The sequence below is a fragment of the Trachypithecus francoisi genome, unplaced genomic scaffold, assembly GCF_009764315.1.
Source record: "Trachypithecus francoisi isolate TF-2019V2 unplaced genomic scaffold, Tfra_2.0 Lachesis_group5, whole genome shotgun sequence".
In the NCBI taxonomy this organism is placed as follows: domain Eukaryota; kingdom Metazoa; phylum Chordata; class Mammalia; order Primates; family Cercopithecidae; genus Trachypithecus; species Trachypithecus francoisi.
Genome location: NW_022681470.1, coordinates 30,419,081 through 30,438,821, shown reverse-complemented (window position 1 = coordinate 30,438,821; position 19,741 = coordinate 30,419,081). Strand labels below are relative to the sequence as shown.

Here is a 19,741-nt window from a genome sequence, read left to right as displayed (position 1 = left end):
CTCGTGATCCGCCCGCCCTGGCCTCCCAAAGTGCTGGAATTACAAGCTTGGGCCACCGCGCCCGGCCCCAAGAAATACTTTTTAAGTGGTCCATTTTCAGAAAACAGGCCCCGGCAAATCCGGGCAGCTCCCTTGCAGACATGACAAGCCGTGTGCTACAGACATCTGGGAAGAGTGATAAGACTCACAGAAGTCAGAGGGGAGGGAGAAAAAGAATAGGGGATAGGGTGGCTAATCCATAAAAGGAAAGCAAGTTTTGTCATTGGTAAATCAAAACTTAAAGTGGGGAAGGAGACAAGATGTAACCTTGTAAGGGGATAATGAAACTTAGGCAATGGAAGATTGTAACCCCATAGTACTCAGCCTATGAGGAACCTGGGTAGGGACTTGCACACTAGGTGATAAATTCCTTGTCGAAACTGCACTGGGTGTGTCTGCTCACCAGACACTTGATCTTGCAAGACCGTTATTAAAAAGTCTCTCTTTTGCTGTTCTTCATGCCTCTAAGTCCATTCTTTGGGTTTGGACAGGTTAGTGTGTTTCTCACATCACCTAACTCCTGAGATCTTATGCGGAAGCTGCTGATAACCAGTTTCAGGTGTTTTCTGTCTATTGGGAGAGTGCCTTTTCCTGGCATTGGATGCAACCAATTATTATTTTAGAGAGACAGTTAACAACTGCCTATTACCTGATGGTCGCGTGACATTCCTGGTGGGGGATAGGGGAGCTTGCTCTGCTCATGCCTGACTCCCTACCTACTGTAACAATGGTGAAATTTTGCTTGGGCCTTAGGTCAAATATTCATTTCAAAACTAGGCTATTCGAACGTCAGCACAAATGTTCAGAGCCCCTCTAAAACATTCACCTACTCCTTAATGGATTCCTGGTAGAAGCACTAAAGAAATGAATATTTTCCTTCACACTTGCCTTCAGCACAAAAACTTCCCTGTTTTCACTGTGTGATTCAGGTGAACATTGATATAATTACTAGGTATGCCTGACCCTTCCCTGCTGTTTCTTTCGAACCCCTTGTCCCTCCACCTCCTTCGCTTCCCCCCTTTTAAAGTTGCGTTTTGCATCTTGAATTTCTGAATCAAGAGGGATATAGTCTCCAAGTTTCTTCTGCTCCTAAGGTAGCTGGCACTTGTGAGGTCGCCTGAAACGCTCCTTGCTGGTGACAATGACCATAAACCATGGGAGAAAGATATCCAATAACTGGAAAATTAAGGGGTTATTCGTACAATCTTTTGTAGTTTTTAGAATGCAATCTCGTATTTCCAGAAAATTCTTTCGTTTAAAAGTCAAAGATTAGACGGGCCAACAACCAATATGCACAGCTTATTTTTAAACTGTAAAACAAATACAGACAGTATTACAGAAAATTTACAAAACACAGAAAAAACCGACACGCCACCCAGAAACTGAAATTATCTAGATTAATTCCTGGCTGTTTTCCCCCTCTCGCTTCCTGCACCTTTGCCACCAAGCATAACCTTCCCGCGCTGCCGGAACCGCGGCGCAGGGGGAGGCGCTGCCTCGCGCGGTGCGCCGTTGCCATGGTAACCGAGGAGGCTGGGGCTCGGGTGTGGTGAGTCTAGAGGTCCTGGCGCCGTGAGCCGGGTGGGCACTCGGGGAAGGGTGCGAGGGGGTAGACGGACATCTTCCCTCCAGGTTGCTCGGGCAGGGCTGGAGGGGTGTGGGCTTCAGTCTCAGCGTCCTTAAACTGCTTCTGTCCAGAGCTTTGCGCACCGGTCCCCTACCCCGCGGGCAGGCGCGAGGGAATCACAGAAGGTCCCCAGGAAATTCAGGCCGAAGAGCAAACTCTGGTGCCCGGAAGAGTCCGTTGCCCCCTCACGGGACCTCCTGGATCACCTGGCGGCGCTGACACTTTCTGTATCCTGTTCCTCAGGCCCTCTCTTTGTTTAATCCTGTGTACCCAGGGCTGCCCTTGGGGGTCCTTTTCCTTGAGCTGGGACTTAAAATCCTTAAGGGACTACATTTTTTTTGAAGAAAAAAATCAGCTGGCTTAAAAGGCACGTAAGGATCTGCTCCTGTATCACAACTTCAGGCTGCGTCGCCTGCCTCCTTGCCCTTTGTTTATGTCCTTCCCATTACCTGGATTGTCCTTTTTTCCTCCTTTTAAAACTCCTACTCTTCAATATCAAGGTTTCACCTCTTCTGGGAAACCTTTCTGAGGCCGCCACCCGAAACTGAATGTACATGTCCACGTTTTTACTCTCAAAGCACTCTTTGCCTACCTCCATTGAATCCCTGATCTCACTCTGTCATTGCTGATTTACTTGTGTCTTCCCTACTAAAATGTGAGAGCCTTTGGGGTAGGGACTATGACCTATGTGATTTTCTATTGTGGGTGCCTCGAAAGCATTCACATTCTATAGTTAAAAAGACAGGTTTATAGATTTTTCTAGACTGATTTAGTGAGGCAGACCAGGTGCTATCCTCATTTCAGAAAAGTCACATAATTAGTAACAGAATCAAGACTGAAGCAATGCCATTCTGCCTTCATAGTTCCAGCCTTCCCTCTTCCCTCCCATGTTCATATTCTCTGTGAAACTTTAGTTATATGTAGCAGGGTTATAATTTTGATGTATGTTATTACTTCTTTGGGCAAAGACAATGTAATTTATTTTTGTATATGACTGATCTAGTTCCTTTCATGAGCATTTACTTATGATTATTAGGAAAGAATCTAACTGTCCAATTGGTTTTAAAGTTTAGCTCAATCTAGAATTGAATTCTTTGGGTAGTGCTTAATTTCTGTTATATACAAATGTTTAGGTTCTCAGGTATCTTCTTGGATTCTTTCCTTGAGATGGTCCCCCGGCTATGTGGATGCATGTGGATGGCTCATGGAATCAGTTATGGGGAGGTGTCAGGGTCCCTTTGCCTTCCCTTGGCTGTGTGTGGGGGGGTGATGTTCCTGGTATACCGGGTGCTCCCTAGGGCTTTCGTGGTTCTTGGTTAACCTTTGGCTTATATACCTTGTGAACATGTATCTCCTGGTTTGGTCAGGACTCAGTAGAGCTCCCTGGCTCACTCAGTTGTGCTGAGTTCCTGCTGTGACTTCCCTTCAGCCTTAACTGGAGTGGTTTGCACCACAGCCCTCCCTCCCTGCAAAGCCTCCTTGCCCTGCTATAGCAATTGAGTAGAGCAAGCATCCTGCAAGACTTCCCTATTTCTAGGTCTCATGTATATCCAAAGGCAGTGCCCTCAAACTTTGTTGTCTCAGCACTCCATTTTACTCTTAAAAAATAATCCCAAAGAGCTTTCCTTTATGTGAGTTGTATCTTTTAATACAGTCTTAGATATATTATAAGAATTAGAAATTAAACTGAGGATTTAAAAAATGTTTATTAATTCCTCAAAAAATAACAAATTCACATGTTAACATAAATTATGTATTTCTCATAAAAATAACTATTTTCCAGAACAAAAGAATTAGTGAGAAAGTGGTATTATTTTACATTTCTGCAAATGTCTTTAATTTCTGGCTTAATGGGAGACAGATTCTTAAGTCTGCTTCTGCAGTCAATCTGCTGCAATAAGTTGTTTTGAAATGTGTAAAGAAAATTCCTCCTTACATAGATATATAGTTGGAAAAGGGAAGAGTATTTTAATAGCTTTTTCAGATAATTGTGCACATTTTTTGTGACTGCACCAAAACTCTACAAGTGGTAGTTTCTTTTTTTGTTTTTTTGAGATGGAGTCTCTGTTGCCCCAGGCTGGAGTGCAGTAGGGCAATCTCAGCTCACTGCAACCTCTGCCTCCCGGGTTCAAGGACTCTCCTGCCTCAGCCCCCTGAGTAGCTGAGACTACAGGTGCCTGCTACCATGCCCGACTAATTTTTTTTTTTTTGTATTTTTAGTAGCCACGAGGTTTCACCATATTGGCCAGGCTGGTCTTGAACTCCTGACCTTGTGATCTGCCCACCTCAGCCTCCCTAATGCTGTGATTACAGGTGTGAGCCACTGCAGCCGGCCACAAGTGGTAGTTTCTTAAAAGCTACTTGCAGTGTGGAATCTGAAGCCATGTCAATGAACTTTTCATACTGTGTTACATTAAAATCTGTTGATCTGTCTTATACTTTGGATCTTTTACCCATGCTTGATATTGTAACATAATGGCAAATGGCAGGGGGAGTGAAGCTGATTGTGTAAAGGAGAAAAGCAGTCATTAGCAAAATGTTGCTTCATTTAGTTATATCAATTTTCCAAATGTTAACATGTTTCATGCTGTAATATTTTTAAAAGCCCACTTTCATTAATATCACCTCTGATCTCATCATGAAAGTATTGGGAAGTTGTTGGCCAACACATGGCCAATAGGAGTTTTCTAAAATGTGAATTGCAGCTGGGCACGGTGGCTCACACTTGTAATCTCAGCATTTTGGGAGGCTGAGGTGGGAGGATCGCTTGAGGTTGAGACCAGTATGGGCAATATAGCCAGACCCCCTGTCTCTACAGAAAAATTAAAAAATTAGCCTGGTGTGATGGCATGCAACTATAGTCGCAGCTACTTGGAAGACTGAGTTGGGAGGATTGCTTGAGCCCAGGAGTTCAGGCTGTAGTGAGACGTAATGGCATCATTGCACCTCAGCTTGGGTGACAGAGTGAAATCCTGCCTCAAAAAAAAAAAAAAAGAATAAATAAAATAAAAATAAAATGCTATTCATATTAGAGTTCTTCAGAGAAACAGAATCAATACAATATATATAATCCTCTGTATTTGTGGATTAAACCAGCCCTGGATCTAAAATATTTGGAAAAAACATGGATGGTTCTGTTTGTACTAAACATATACATACTTTTTTCTTGTCATTATTCCTTGAAAATAGGCAGAGAAAGTGAATTCTAAATATTTTTTTTTGTTAACAGGTAATGTGTTTAAGATGAATTAATATGTACTTTATTTTTTGTTGTTGTTGTTGTTGTTGTTGTTTGGAGACAGGATCTTGCTCTGTAATCCAGGCTGGAGTGCAGTGGCATGATCATGGCTCACTGCCACCTCTGCCTCCTGGGCTCAAACGATTCTCTCACCTCAACCTCCCAAGTAGCTGGGACCACAGGCATGTGCCCCCATGCGCAGCTATTTTTTTTTCTGTATTTTTTGTGGAGATGGGGTTTCAGCATGTTGCCCAAGCTGGTCTTGAACTCCTGAACTCAAGTGATGCACTCACCTCAGTCCCCCAAACTGCTGGGATTACAGGTGTGAGCCACTGTACCTGGCCTCAGTTTTAATTTCTTATATAAATATTAATTTAGATATAATCCACATAAACAAAAATTCCCTGGGGTTCTCAATTTTTAAGACTGTAAAGAGCCCTGAGATCAAAGAATTTGAGAACCACTGCCCTAATTATGTTGGTTCTAGGCTGATATAGAAGTTAAGCTCCATTCAAGAGTATAACAAGAGTAGCTGTGAGTATTCTGGCCCAAATCATAGTTCAAGATTTGATCTAGTTTGTCTGCATATCTCTGAATTAACCTGGGATCAGACTGATCTCTAGATGTGGAATGATATGTTGGTAATCAAGTGTCTGGTGGTGGTAGGGTAGAAAAGTATTTATTCATACCCTGCATAGGAATAAACTATGGAATATTCAAAAAAGAGAAAGAGCTGGGCCTGGTGGCATGGGCCCATAGCCCTAGCTACTTGGGAGGTGGAGGCAGGAAGATTGTGAGCCCAGCTACTTGGGTTCCAGGGCAGGAGGATAGCTTGAGCCAGGAATTCAAGACCAGTCTGTCCAATATAGCAAGAACTTGTTTGTTGTTGTTGTTGTTGTTATTGTTGTTTTCTTTTTTTAAAAAAGAAAGAAAATAAATAGTAGCATTACCATCTTTTCTTTTGCTTCATGGATGATTTTGCTGGAGGTTTGATGACGACCTAATAATGATAATGGTAGCTTGTATTTACTAAATGCGTCGCGGTATTCCGGATAAGCCAAGGAAGTGTTGTGGGAAGAAAGTTATATTTACACCTACAAATATGATAATAAAGTGGGCTTTGGCGCAGACCTGGTCCAGAGTATAGCCTGAGAACAGGGGGAATCAGTGAATAAAACCTCCTATAATAGCAAAGACAGCTCCTATTGATAGGACATAATGGAAGTGAGCTACTACATAATAGGTATCGTGTAATACGATATCTAGTGATGAGTTTGCTAGTACAATGCCAGTTAGACCCCCTACGGTGAAAAGGAAAATAAAACCTAGGGCTCAAAGTATTGCGGGAGATCATTTGATATTTCCTCCGTGTAGTGTAGCGAGCCAGCTAAAGACTTTGACGCCAGTGCTTGGCATGTACATCATTTAATTTATTTTAATTCTTAGAACAATCATAGTCTAGACTCTAGTGTTATTCCTACAAGACAGTAGGTAAATTGCCCAGTATTATGCAGCTAATAAATTGCAGGATTGGATTATGAACCCAAGTCTCTCTGACTCCAAAACCCGTTGCTCTTGGCTACGAAAAAAAGCACTGGGAATTGCAAGCTTGACTTTAAGAGTTATTGAATATATACAACTTGTTAAGAATTGTAGTAAGTGTGAAAGTAACACAAAGAAATGTAAAGCTTCATTCCTGCCCCCAGCAAGTTTACAACCTAATTGGATAGATGTCTTACATACTTGAAACAATTAAAAAATAATATAACATCATATTTGGTAGGTTGTATTGTGTAGACTATACACAATGGCCTTTGGAGTTCAGAATATTGAGAGGCCAGTGTGCACTCAAGAGAGGAATTAAGGAAAGTTTTAGGAAGAAAGTGGGTTTATAGCTTGGCCTAAATAGGATTTGGGTAGTTGGAATGTAGGCGATGTAAAGCTATTCTAGGTCTCATAACAGGAATACCTGTGAAACAAAAATAGGAATTTCTCAGTGTCTTCAAGGTCTCATGGCTGGGTCCCTGGTGTGCCAGTGAAAGCCATTCCTAACACATCCTGCCTCTATTCTCCAAGGTTTGAATATGGATATCTTTAGCAGAAATGTTTCAAAAGATTACAACTACTATTAATAGAGTGACAAAATTATTGTCTAATAATAATGGACACTTTTGAGAGTGAAAGTAGATGCTATTAAAAATTATACCAGGAAAACAGATAAAACGGGAAATGTCCTGCATACATCGGGACATATGTCACCCAAGCTATTAACCATAAACACAAGCTGTTTAACTTCTGTTAGAGTTCTTCTTGTTGATTTCCTGGTATAGTCTCCATAGTGCTTATTCGAGACTCATGTTTTTACACACTGTGGGTTGCATCCCATTTAGTGGGTGATGCAGTCAATTTAGTAGGTGGCACCCAGTTTTAAAAAAATAAAATGGGACAAAAAACAGTGATATGTTACCTGTAGTAAAGAGAAATATTGCTTTGTTTTAAAAAGAAATATATATGTAAAAATATAGCCATATATGCAATGTATCCATGATAAAATTGTCCATTGTTACTGATCAATAAATTATGTGGTCACTCTATTGATAGAAGTTACATATATTTACATATAACATTAAAATGAAATGTCATAAACTAATATATATTATGTATTATAACAGAAATAATTTATACAAGATATAAAATAATACATATGTATTTGAAGAGACCAACCATTATCCTTTCAAGCTCCAGCTATTATGCTTGAAATCCAGTGAGAAGGAATTAAGCATTCCTGGAATTTGCAGTCTATATATCTGCTTAGATCTTATCGCTTACTATTTGAGCATGTGGCAACACCAATATTACAAGAGAGACTGGAAAATAGTCTTATTCCACCGTAAAGATCAGTTTTAAAAAAGGCTTGTTAAAAGAAAGAGGGTGGGCTTCTATTCCAAAAGAAAAGAGGGTGGGGTTCTATTCCAAAACAAAAGGAGATTAGATTTTGGGGAAGACAACTAGTAATTACTGGGAGGCTGAAAATGAGGAAACCAAGGGAACTGCGGAGGATGAGACCACAAGAACCACAGCATCTTCATAGCAGGAAGTTTGATCAGCATGCTATTTCTGTCACTTGTGATGAATGCCCTTCAACTAGCCTCATTTTCTTGTGTCCCTTGTTCAAGAGTCAAGATCGTGGGATGGAGCCCCTGATTGGCTGAGCTTAAATAATGTACCTGCCCCCAGGCTTGTGCTGAGAGAGACAAAAGAAGAATCCTGCTTCTTCATCTTCTGGTGTGGGAAGTTAGCTATATCTTTTATTAGAATTATCTGAAACTGAGATAGGCGTGCTTTAAAGAAGGTGTGTGTGTGTGTGTGTGTGTGTGTGTGTGTTAGAAGGGTGGGGAGTTGGATGTCAGACACCGAAGAATTACAAGTTTCCACTATAATTCTTCTGTAAAATGGAAGAGTTGAACTAAACCATCTCAATACAAGACATGCACCGAATCTTATGGTTGAGTCATTGTTGATTGGGTAACTCAACTCCCATTTCCAATCCCTGTCTACCTTGCTTGCCTCTATCATAGAGGCTGGAAAATCAAGAAACATGCTTTTTTTTCCCCCCTCTCCTCTTAAAGATGGGGTAGCCACACCACATTGTACAGTCTGGCCTTTGAGATATTAACTGGAAGTTTGTTGGGACTCGTTAGGAAAGATTTTTGTTTTGCTTTCCCCTTAAGAGGGATTGGAGGGATTGAGAGCACTGGTATCCTCTAGGGGATTCCCCATTTTTCCTGTCATGAATTAAGATGAGATTCCAGGAGTTATAACATGAGGCAAGAGTTGTGAAGATGAAAGTCTTACACACTAACTATGATGGAGTGATAGAAAGAGATTGGATCTATATTTTTGAGCTGCTGAACCATCTCCATCTTTAAATTTCTCATTATGTGTGAAAAGAATCTCCTACTTTTAAATAGTCAATCTTATTTGGCTTTTCTATTATTTACAGCCAAGAATTCCTAATGGTTTATAAGCATTATACACATTTATAGAAGGAAGGGATTAATGTAGGGTAGTAATAGAGAAGATTGTAATATTCTACCAATTTAAAATGCATATCACAATGAGCTTTCAACTATTATCCTATTTATTTTCTTTACTTCACTGTAGAAGTAAATGACAGTTTTCTTTTCTTTCAGCACTCTTTAGGACTGTTATTTCTTAAGAGCATGGTCAGAAAACTATGGCCTGTGGAACACCACCTGTTTTGTAAATAATATTTTCTTCAAACACAGCCACACCCATTCATTTGTGTATTGTCTATAACTACTTTCAAGCAACAACTGCAGAGTTGAGTAGTTAGAATAGAGACAGAGGGCCCACAAGCCTAAAATATTTGCTCTCTGGCCTTTAACCCCTGCTTTGGATTTCTGTTCCATTTTCCTGTGGCCTTCATAGTCTTTGTCATTCTCTGCAGTCCTACTTCAATATCACCTTGATTTTTCTTTTTCAAGTTTTTTCTCTTCACTTCCCTGTTATTTCCTAGTGCTTCACCATGTTTATTTCCTTGGAAACACTTATAACAGTCTAAAATTATCATGTTTGTTTTATTTTTTATTGCCTGTGTACAATCAGAATATATGCTTCATGATAGGAGGGATCTTTCCTAACTTGTTGAATCCTCAGGATCTAGCATAGTGCCTGGCATAGAGGAAGGAATCCATTAAATACTGAATTATATGAGTGAATAATTAAAGCCCTAATTCACACTAATTTAGACTTCTCCAATAACTGTCTAATTGATTTTTCTTTTTTGCCTCTAGTCTCTTATTCCTCTAATCTGTGTCACTCAGGCTTGTCAGACCAATCTCCTTGAAACCTACTTAGTTCCTAGCACTAAAACCTTCAGCTAACTGTCCTTAATTGTTCCTTGCTCTACCAGTTGCCTACAGAATTAAGTTCAGACTTATTGATGCAATCCCAGGCTCTTTTTAAGAGGAAACTTTTTGCTTATTTTGAGTGGCTTATACTTAACCAAATTGGCCAACATGCTCATTACCAAAAATACCTGTGATCTTTGCTTTGGTGCTTTAACTTAGTTATTCCATCTGGAATTTCCTTCCTTCTGACTTCTGAATGACAGTCTTGCCCATTCCTGATGGCTCAGCTTAAATGTTAATATTCTTTACTAAACATATGATTCCCTTTATCACATTTCCGGCATCTCGTCTTCTCCCACTACCCTTCACCCTGGTAAACATGATCTTGAATCTGTGTTCAATCTTGCTTTTTGTCTTTTTTTTTCTGTGTAGTGTTACTGCATCTACTTGTATTCCTAAAAAGTCTGTTCAATTACTTTTCACTTGACAAAAAAAAAAAAAAAAATATATATATATATAAAATCTTTTGGATTTATATTTTTCATGTGATATCTTGATAAGATTCATTTATATTGTTCTGTGTCTTACTGCTGTGTGAAAAATTAGCCCCAAGCTTGTTAGGTTAAAAACAACACTCATTCATTATCTTACAGTTTCTGTGGGTCAGGAATCTAGGCACAGGTTAGTTGGATCCTCTACTTGAGGATTTCTCTTGAGGCTATAATCAAGGTGTTGCCTGAGACCATAGTCACCTCAAGGTTAACTGGGCCAGATCTACTTCCAAGCTCACTCAGTGGTTGCTGGCAGAATTAAGTTCCTTATGGAATTGGATTAAGAGCTTTGATTCTTACTGGCTGTTGAACAGAGATCACCCTCGTTCCTTGAAAGGTGGCCTTCTCCATCACAGCGCATGAGAAGAGCAAGGGAGAGAATATCAGCAAGACAAAATCACAGTCTATTATAACTGAATTACAGAATTTACATCCCCTCACTGTTGCTGTATTCTCTTCATTAGAAGCCAGTCACTAGGTCCAACCCACATTCAAGGTGAGGAAATTACACAAAGGTATGAATACCAGGAGGCAGGGGTGGGACATTGGGAGCCTTGTCAGAAGCTGCCTACCGTATGGTATACCACTGTAATTTATTTCTTTTAACAGTTATATACCATTTTGTGTGAATATACCAGTTTATGCTCCTCTTCTTGGACATTGGTTTTCCCTTCTGGGTTTTTTGCTGTTGTGAACAGTGATGCCACAAACATTCTTGTATGTATGAAGGGTCTCTGGTACTCTTCTCTGAATCTTTCCCAGTTTAATATTGTGTTCTGACAGACTGAAGCACTAGTAAGACATCCTTAGTTAGATCCTTTTGTAATTCATAGGTGTGATTATTGGGTTTTCATGCTCATGTTTGAGAGGTACCTCCTTCAAACCTTGTTACAACATGGGCACGTTTCCTGTCTGATGTGAAAAAAAAGAGACATCCTTGAATAATTTTATCTAGAATTAATCTTATCCCTTCTAAACTCTTATAGCATTTCTTTTGTTATGGTATTTACTACTTGTCACCTTTTATTACACTTATTTTGTGCATTTCATATTTTTTTCCTTGAAATAGTAACTTGTTGAGAGTAGGAAATAAATCTGATTCTGGTTTTCACAATTTATACAGTGCTTTCAGTATGTGTTACTGAGCGAATGAATTCTGTTTAGATGTCGGTGCCTAATTTTTAAAGTCTTTATAATCTGGCTCCAGAAACCCAATTATATTTCTCACTTCTCTCATACAGGGACCCTTATTTAGGCAGGTGGGTCTCTTAGACATTCTTTTTCAATCTCTTCCTAATGAATTTAGATCATACGATCTCTTTCTTCTGTTTCTATTGAATTTATTATTTATTTCACATATTTAACATTTTAGTATATACTTGAGCCGTGTTATATGTACTTAGTCGTAATAGGTACACAATAAACTTTATTGATGGAATTGCTGAAGTATTTTACTTTATAGTTGTTTTCAACTAGTTAAGTATTTTTATACCATCTATATTGTCAGTTGACTGAGCAAATAAATAAACAAATACTGATGTGTTTGAGTAGATTTTTATCACTTTTTAATTTTTTTGGTCACAGGTATTTTTGGAGTTAATGGAGTCAGAAGGACCTCCAGAGTCAGAGAGTTCAGAATTTTTCTCACAGCAAGAAGAGGAAGATGAAGAAGTCCAAGAACCAGAGGAAACAGGCCCCAGGAACCCCCTTTTACAACCTGCTCTCACAGGGGATGTAGAGGGTTTGCAGAAGATTTTTGAGGATCCTGAGAATCCTCATCATGAACAGGCCATGCAGCTTCTCTTAGAAGAAGACATCGTTGGGAGAAATTTGTTGTATGCAGCTTGCATGGCTGGGCAAAGTGATGTGATTAGAGCTTTGGCAAAATACGGTGTGAATCTGAATGAAAAAACCACCAGAGGTATTTTTTTCTTTTTTCTCTCATCAGTATTACTTATGATGACCTAAAGATGCCATGTAATATATTTCAGGTTAGATATATTTGATGTGCCTGTTTTATACTTTACATATATGTGTATATACATCTATATGGGTATATGCATGTGTATACATGTAAATGTCAATGTGTTTTTTTGTTTTTGTTTTTGTTTTTGTTTTTGTTTTTGAGATGGAGTCTCGCTCTGCCGCCCAGGCTGGAGTGCAGTGGCCGGATCTCAGCTCACTGCAAGTTCCACCTCCGGGGTTTACGCCCTTCTCCTGCCTCAGCCTCCCGAGTAGCTGGGACTACAGGCGTCTGCCACTTCGCCAGGCTAGTTTTTTTGTATTTTTTAAGTAGAGATGGGGTTTCACTGTGTTAGCCATGATGGTCTCGATCTCCTGACCTCGTGATCCATCCGTCTCGGCCTCCCAAAGTGCTGGGATTACAGGCTTGAGCCACCGCGCCGGCCGTAAATGTCAATGTTGATATTACATAGTATAGTATTTTAGAACATAGACTTCACTATTTATTAACTGTGTGACTTGGTGAGTTACCTGATCTTTTTGTGTTTCTGTTTTTCCATCTGCAAAATGGGGACAATAATTATATTTTCCTTACAGGGTATAATGAGGATTAAATAGGATAAAATAAATATTTTAGTGCTTGGCATATTGTAAATTGATATATAGTAAATGTGTAATAATTTACTGTTATCTCTTTCCCTTGAAGATTTATTGTTAGCAATCATCTAATTAGCTTTTTAAATTCAGTAATTACCTTTTCAGATTGCAAATATAATATGTGGTCATGGTAGAAAATAAAAAAAAGATCATCAGCATGATCTTCAGCAAAGAAAGGATATACACTCTCTTCATGCTCACATGGAACATTTAAAAAATATTAATCGTATGTTAAGCCATAAAGGAAGTCTTAACAACTGTCAGAGAATCTATAGCATATAGTCTTTGATCAGTGACTATGACAAAATAAAATTAAAAAGTAGTAACAAAAAGATAGCTGAAAACTGAAAGCAAGAACACACTTATTTATTTTTTATTTTCATTTTTATTTTTTGAGACAGGGTCTCACTCTGTTGCGCAGGCTGGAGTGCAATGGCATGATCTCAGCTCACTGCAACCTCCGCCTCCCAGGTTCAAGCAATTCTCACACCTTAGCTTCCCGAATAGCTGGGACTACAGGCATGGGTCACCGCGCCTGGCTAATTTTTGTATTTTTTGGTAGAGACAGGGTTTCACCATTTTGGCCAGGCTGGTCTCAATCTCCTGACGTCCAGTGATCCACCTACCTTGGTCTCCCAAAGTCCTGGGATTACAAGTGTGAGCCACTGCACCCAACCAAGAACACACTTTAAATCATCTATTGGTCACAGAAGACATAATGAAAATTATGAAATGTTCAAGTGACAACAGCATCACCATGTCTGAACCCATGGGATACAACTAAAATTAAAATTCTAGTGTAATACATATATTAGAATATACGAAACATAAAAAAATTAGTAAACAAAGCATTTGACTGAAGAAGTTAGAAAAAGAACAACTGAGTAACCAAAGAAAGTAAAAGAAAAATAATTGAATACATTAATGGCGTTGAAAATAAAGAAATAGGCCAGAGTCCAGGTGCAGAGGCTCATACCTATAATCTCAGCACTTTGGGAGGCCGAGGCAGGAGGATTGCTTGAGGTCAGGAGTTCAAGAACAGCCTGGGTGACATGATAAGACTCAGTTTCAAAAAAAAAAAAAAAAGAAAGAAAACAAAGAAAGAAAGAAAATAGAAAACAGAATAGATGGAAAGGAAAGGATTGACAATACCAAAATCAGGTTCAGTGAAAATGACAGTTGAAAAACATTTGATTTTATATATGTACACACACACACACACACACATACACACACACATATTTTTTGTCGTTCTCTTTTTTTTGAGACAGAGTCTTGTTCTGTCACCCAGGCTGGAGTACGGTGGCGCAATCTTGGCTCACTACTGCCTCTGCCTCCTGGGTTCAAGCAATTCTCCTGCCTCAGCCTCCTGAGTAGCTGGGATTACAGGCATGCAACAACATGCCTGGCTTATTTTTGTATTTTTTAGTACAGAGGGGGTTTTGCCATGTTGGCCAGGCTGGTCTCAAACTCCTGACCCCAGATGATCCACCTGCCTTGGCCTCCCAAAGTGCTGGAATTACAGGCATAAGCCACCGCACCCAGCTGACCTTTGATAATATTAATCAGAGAGAGACAGCATAAATAATATTTGGAACTGAAAACATAGAACATTAACACAGAAAAAAGTAAGATTTAAAAAAAAATCATTAGAGCCAGGTATGGTGGTTCACACCTGTAATCCCAGCACTATGGGAGGCCAAGGTGGGAGGATAGTTTGAGCCCAGGAGTTTGAGACAAGCCTCCCTACCTCCTGGACTCAAGCAGTGCTCTCACCTCGACCTCCCAAAGCTCTGGGATTACAGGCATGAGCCACTGCATCTGATCTGTGATGAAAGCTCTTAGGGAAATAGGAATAGAAGAAACTTTCCTTAAGGCTGTCTATCAAAAACCTGAAGCGAACTTACCCAACATTGAATTTTTCAGAAACATTCTTTGTAATCAGAAATAAGACTAAGATATTTGTTATTATGGCTTCCATTTATCATTATAATAGAGTTTCCAGCAAGAGCAGTAAGAAGGGTAGAGAAATAACACAGTATTGTGCTAGAGCCAGCTTTTATGAGCTCTGAAGAATGATTGTTAAAATTTCAGAGTTTTTGTGAATTGGTTGATGTCATGTTGATAGCTATTGAAATTGGCCATGTTGGGCCATACATCACAGTAATTGGCTAATGATACAAATCAGGGCTTTTCTCTCCAGGTAATTAGTTATACATTTACGAGCATACTACTGGATATAAAGATCAGAGTATAAGAAACAAAACTCTGATTATTCATAGGTACATAGACTTAAATTCAAGGGAATCTACTATTAGTACTAAGAGAGTTTAGGAGGAATATGAACATAAGACCAATATCCCAATCAGTAACTTTCTATATACCATCAACAACAAGGGAATGTGATAAAAATAAAGATCTTATTCATAACAAAATGATAAAGGAACTAGGAATAAATCTGACAAAATAATTGTAAGACATGAGTCCATTGCAAGATGGCCAAATAGGAACAGCTCCAGTCTGCAGCTCCCAGCATGATCGATGCAGAAGACGGGTGATTTCTGCATTTCCAACTGAGGTACGTGGTTCATCTCATTGGGACTGGTTGGACAGTGGGTGCAGCCCATGGAGGGTGAGCTGAAGCAGGGTGGGCATTGCCTCACCTGGGAAGCACAAGGGGTCAGGGGATTTCCCTTTCCTAGCCAAGGGAAGCCATGACACACAGTACCTGGAAAAATGGGACATTCCTGCCTTAATTCTGCGCTTTTCCAACAGTCTTAGCAAATGGAACACCAGGAGATTATATCCCGTGCCTGGCTCAGGGGGTCCCATGCTCATGGAACCTTGCTCACTGGTAGAGCAGCAGTCTGAGATTGACCTGCGAGGCAGCAGCGTGGCAGGCAGAGGGGCATCCACCATTGCTGAGGCTTGATTAGGTAGACAAAGCAGCCAGGGAAGCTCGAACTGGGTGGAGCCCACCATAGCTCAACAAGGCCTGCTGCCTCTGTTGATTCCACTTCTGTGGGCAGGGCATGACTGAACAAAAGGCAGCAGAAACTTCTGCAGACTTAAAGGTCCCTGTCTGACAGCTCTGAAGAGAGTAGTGGTTCTCCCAGCATGAGGTTTGAGCTCTGAGAATGGACACACTGCCTCCTGACACCCATGTAGCTTAACGGGGAGATACCTCCCAGTAGGGGCCAACTGACACCTCATACAGGCAGATGCTGCTCTGGGATGAAGCTTCCAGAGGATGGATCAGGCAGCAATATTTGCTGTTCTGCAGCCTCTGATGGTGATACCCAGGAAAACACGGTCTGGAGGGCACCTCCAGCAAACTACAACAGACCTGCAGCTGAGGGACCTGACTGTTAGAAGGAAAACTAACAAACAGAAAGGAATAGCATCAACATCAATAAGAAGGACGTCCATACCAAAACCCTATCTGTAGGTCAACAACATCAAACACCAAAGGTAGATAAAACCACAAAGATGGGGAGAAACCAGAGCAGAAAAGCTGAAAATTCTAAAAACCAGAGCACCTCTTCTCCTCCAGAGGATTGCAGCTCTTCGACAGCAACGGAACAAAGCTGGATAGAGAATGACTTTGATGAGCTGACAGAGTAGGCTTCAAAAGGTTGGTAATAACAAACTACTCCAAGCTAAACGAGGATGTTTGAACCTACCGTAAGGAAGCTAAAAACCTTGAAAAAAGATTAAACGAATGGCTAACTAGAATAAACAGTGTAGAGAAGACATTAAATGACCTGACGGAGATGAAAATCATGGCAGGAGAACTACGTGATGCATGCACAAGCTTCAGTAGCCAATTCGATCAAGTGGAAGAAAGGGTATCAGTGATTGATGATCAAATTAATGAAATAAAGCAAGAGAACAAAATTTGAGAGAAAAGAGTAAAAAGAAAAGAACAAAGCCTCCAAGAAATATGGGATTATGTGAAAAGACCAAATCTACATTTGATGGGTGTACCTGAAAGTGACTGGGAGAATGGAACCAAGTTGGAAAGCACTCTTTAGGATATTATCTAGGAGAACTTCCCCAACCTAGCAAGGCAGGCCAACATTCAAATTCAGGAAATACAGAGAACACCACATAGATATTCCTCAAGAAGGGCAACCCTGAGACATAATTGTCAGACTGACCCAGGTTGAAATGAAGGAAAAAATGTTAAGTGCAGCCAGAGAGAAAGGTTGGGTTACCCACAAAGGGAAGTCCATCAGACTAACAGCGAATCTCTTGGCAGAAACTCTATAAGCCAGAAGAGAGTGGGGACCAATATTCAACATTCTTAAAGAAAATAATTTTCAACCCAGAATTACATATCCAGTCAACTTAAGTTTCATAAGTAAAGGAGAAATAAAATCCTTTACAGATACGCAAATGCTGAGAGATTTTGTCACCACCAGGACTGCCTTGCAAGAGCTCCTGAAGGAAGCACTAAACATGGAAAGGAACAACCGGTACCAACCACTGCAAAAACATGCCAAATTATAGAGATCATTGATGCTAGGAAGAAACTGCATCAACTAACGGGCAAAATAACCAACTAACATCATAATATCAGGATCAGAGTCACACATAACAATATTAACCTTAAATGTAAATGGGCTAAATGCCCCAATTAAAAGAAACAGACTGACAAATTGGATAGAATCAAGACCCATCAGTGTGCTATATTCAGGAGACCCATCTCATGTGCAGAGACACACATAGGCTCCAAATAAAAGGGTGGAGGAAGATCTACCAAGCAAATGGAAAGCAAAAAAAAAAAAAAAAAAAAAAAAGGCAGGGTTGCAATCCTAGTCTCTGTTAAAACAGACTTTAAGCCAACAAAGATCAAAAGAGACAAAGAAGGCCGTTACATAATGGTAAAGGGATCAATTCAACAAGAAGAGCTAACTATCATAAATATATAGACACCCAATACAGGAGCACCCAGATTCATAAAGCAAGTCCTTAGAAACCTACAAAGAGACTTAGACTCCCACATAATAATAATAATGGGAGATTTTAACACCCCACTGTCAATATTAGACAGATCAACGAGACAGAAGGTTAACAAGGACATCAAGGACTTGAACTCAGCTCTGCATCAAGCAGACCTAATAGACATCTACAGAACTCTACACCCCGAATCAACAGAATATACATTCTTCTCAGCACCACATTGCACTTATTCTAAAATTGACCACATAGATGGAAATAAAGTGCTCCTCAGCAAATGTAAAAGAACTGAAATCACAGCAAACTGTCTCTCAGACCACGGTGCAATCAAATTAGAACTCAGGATTAAGACACTCAAAACCCCACAACTACATGGAAACTGAACAACCTGCTCCTGAATGACTACTGGGTACATAATGAAATGAAGGCAAAAATAAAGATGTTCTTTGAAACCAATGAGAACAAAGACATAACATACCAGGATCTCTGGGACACATTTAAAGCAGTGTGTAGAGGAAAATTTATAGCACTAAATGCCCATAAGAGAAAGCAGGAAAGATCTAAAATCAACATCCTAACATCACAATTAAAAGAAATAGAGAAGCAAGAGCAAACAAATTCAAAAGCTAGCAGAAGGCAAGAAATAACTAAGATCAGAGCAGAACTGAAGGAGATAGAGACATAAAAAACCCTTCAAAAAATCAGCAAATACAGGAGCTGTTGTTTTGAAAAGATCAGCAAAAGTGATAGACTGCTAGCAAGACTAATGAGAAAAGAGAGAAGACTCAAATAGATGCAATAAAAGTGATAAAGGGGATGTCACCACCAATCCAACAGAAATACAAACAATCATCAGGGAATACTATGATGCAAACAAACTAGAAAATCTAGAAGAAATGAATAAATTCCTGGACGCATACACCCTCCCAAGACTAAACCAGGAAGAAGTTGAATCACTGAATAGACCAATAACAGGCTCTGAAATTGAGGCAGTAATCAATAGCCTACCAACCAAAAAAAGTCTAGGACCAGATGGATTCACAACCATATTCTACCAGAGTTACAAAGAGGAGCTGGTGCTATTCCTTCTGAAACTATTCCAATCAACAGAAAAAGGGAATCCCCCCTAACTCATTTTATGAGGCCAGCATCATCCTGATACCAAAGCTTGGCAGAGACACAACAAGAGTTGTGTCTTTAAGTTCTAGGGTGCATGTGCACAACGTGCAGGTTTGTTACATATGTATACATGTGCCATGTTGGTGTGCTGTACTCATTAACTCGTCATTTACATTAGGTATATCTCCTAATGCTCTCCATCTCCCTCCCCACTCCCCACAATAGGCCCCGGTGTGTGATGTTCCCCTTCCTGTGTCCAAGTGATCTCATCGTTCAATTCCCACCTATGAGTGAGAACATGCGGTGTTTGGTTTTCTGTCCTTGTGATAGTTTGCTGAGAATGATGGTTTCCAGCCGCATCCATGTCCCTACAAAGAACATGAACTCATCCTTTTTTATGGCTTCATAGTATTCCATGGTGTATATGTGCCACATTTTCTTAATCCAGTCTGTCACTGATGGTCATTTGGGTTGATTCCAAGTCTTTGCTATTGTGAATAGTGCTACAACAAACGTACATGTGCCTGTGTCTTTATAGCAGCATGATTTATAATCCTTTGGGTATATACCCAGTAATGGGATGGCTGGGTCAAATGGTGTTTCTAGTTCTAGATCCTTGAGGAATCGCCACACTATTTTCCACAATGGTTGATATGTACCTACTTTTTACCACACATAAAAATTAATTACAGGTGATTGTAAGACATGAATG

The 19,741-nt window shown here is 39.9% G+C and overlaps 1 protein-coding gene and 1 non-coding gene across 5 annotated transcripts in view; both read left to right on the top strand.

The window, feature by feature from the left end:
- Positions 1 to 1,550: 1,550 nt before the first annotated feature.
- Positions 1,551 to 19,741, top strand: part of ANKRD45 (ankyrin repeat domain 45) — a 57,692-nt gene continuing 39,501 nt past the window's right edge. The window contains exons 1-2 of one of the 4 annotated variants that reach the window (XM_033197459.1): positions 1,551 to 1,588; positions 11,914 to 12,250. In XM_033197459.1, coding sequence (XP_033053350.1) covers positions 11,929 to 12,250 — 322 coding nt within the window. In that variant the 5' untranslated portion in view covers positions 1,551 to 1,588; positions 11,914 to 11,928. The other 3 variants (XM_033197461.1, XM_033197460.1, XM_033197462.1) reach the window with 3 other exon arrangements.
- On the top strand, positions 11,144 to 11,247 carry LOC117077092. The gene has a single exon (XR_004434676.1). It is a non-coding gene; the product is annotated as a small nucleolar RNA U13 (small nucleolar RNA).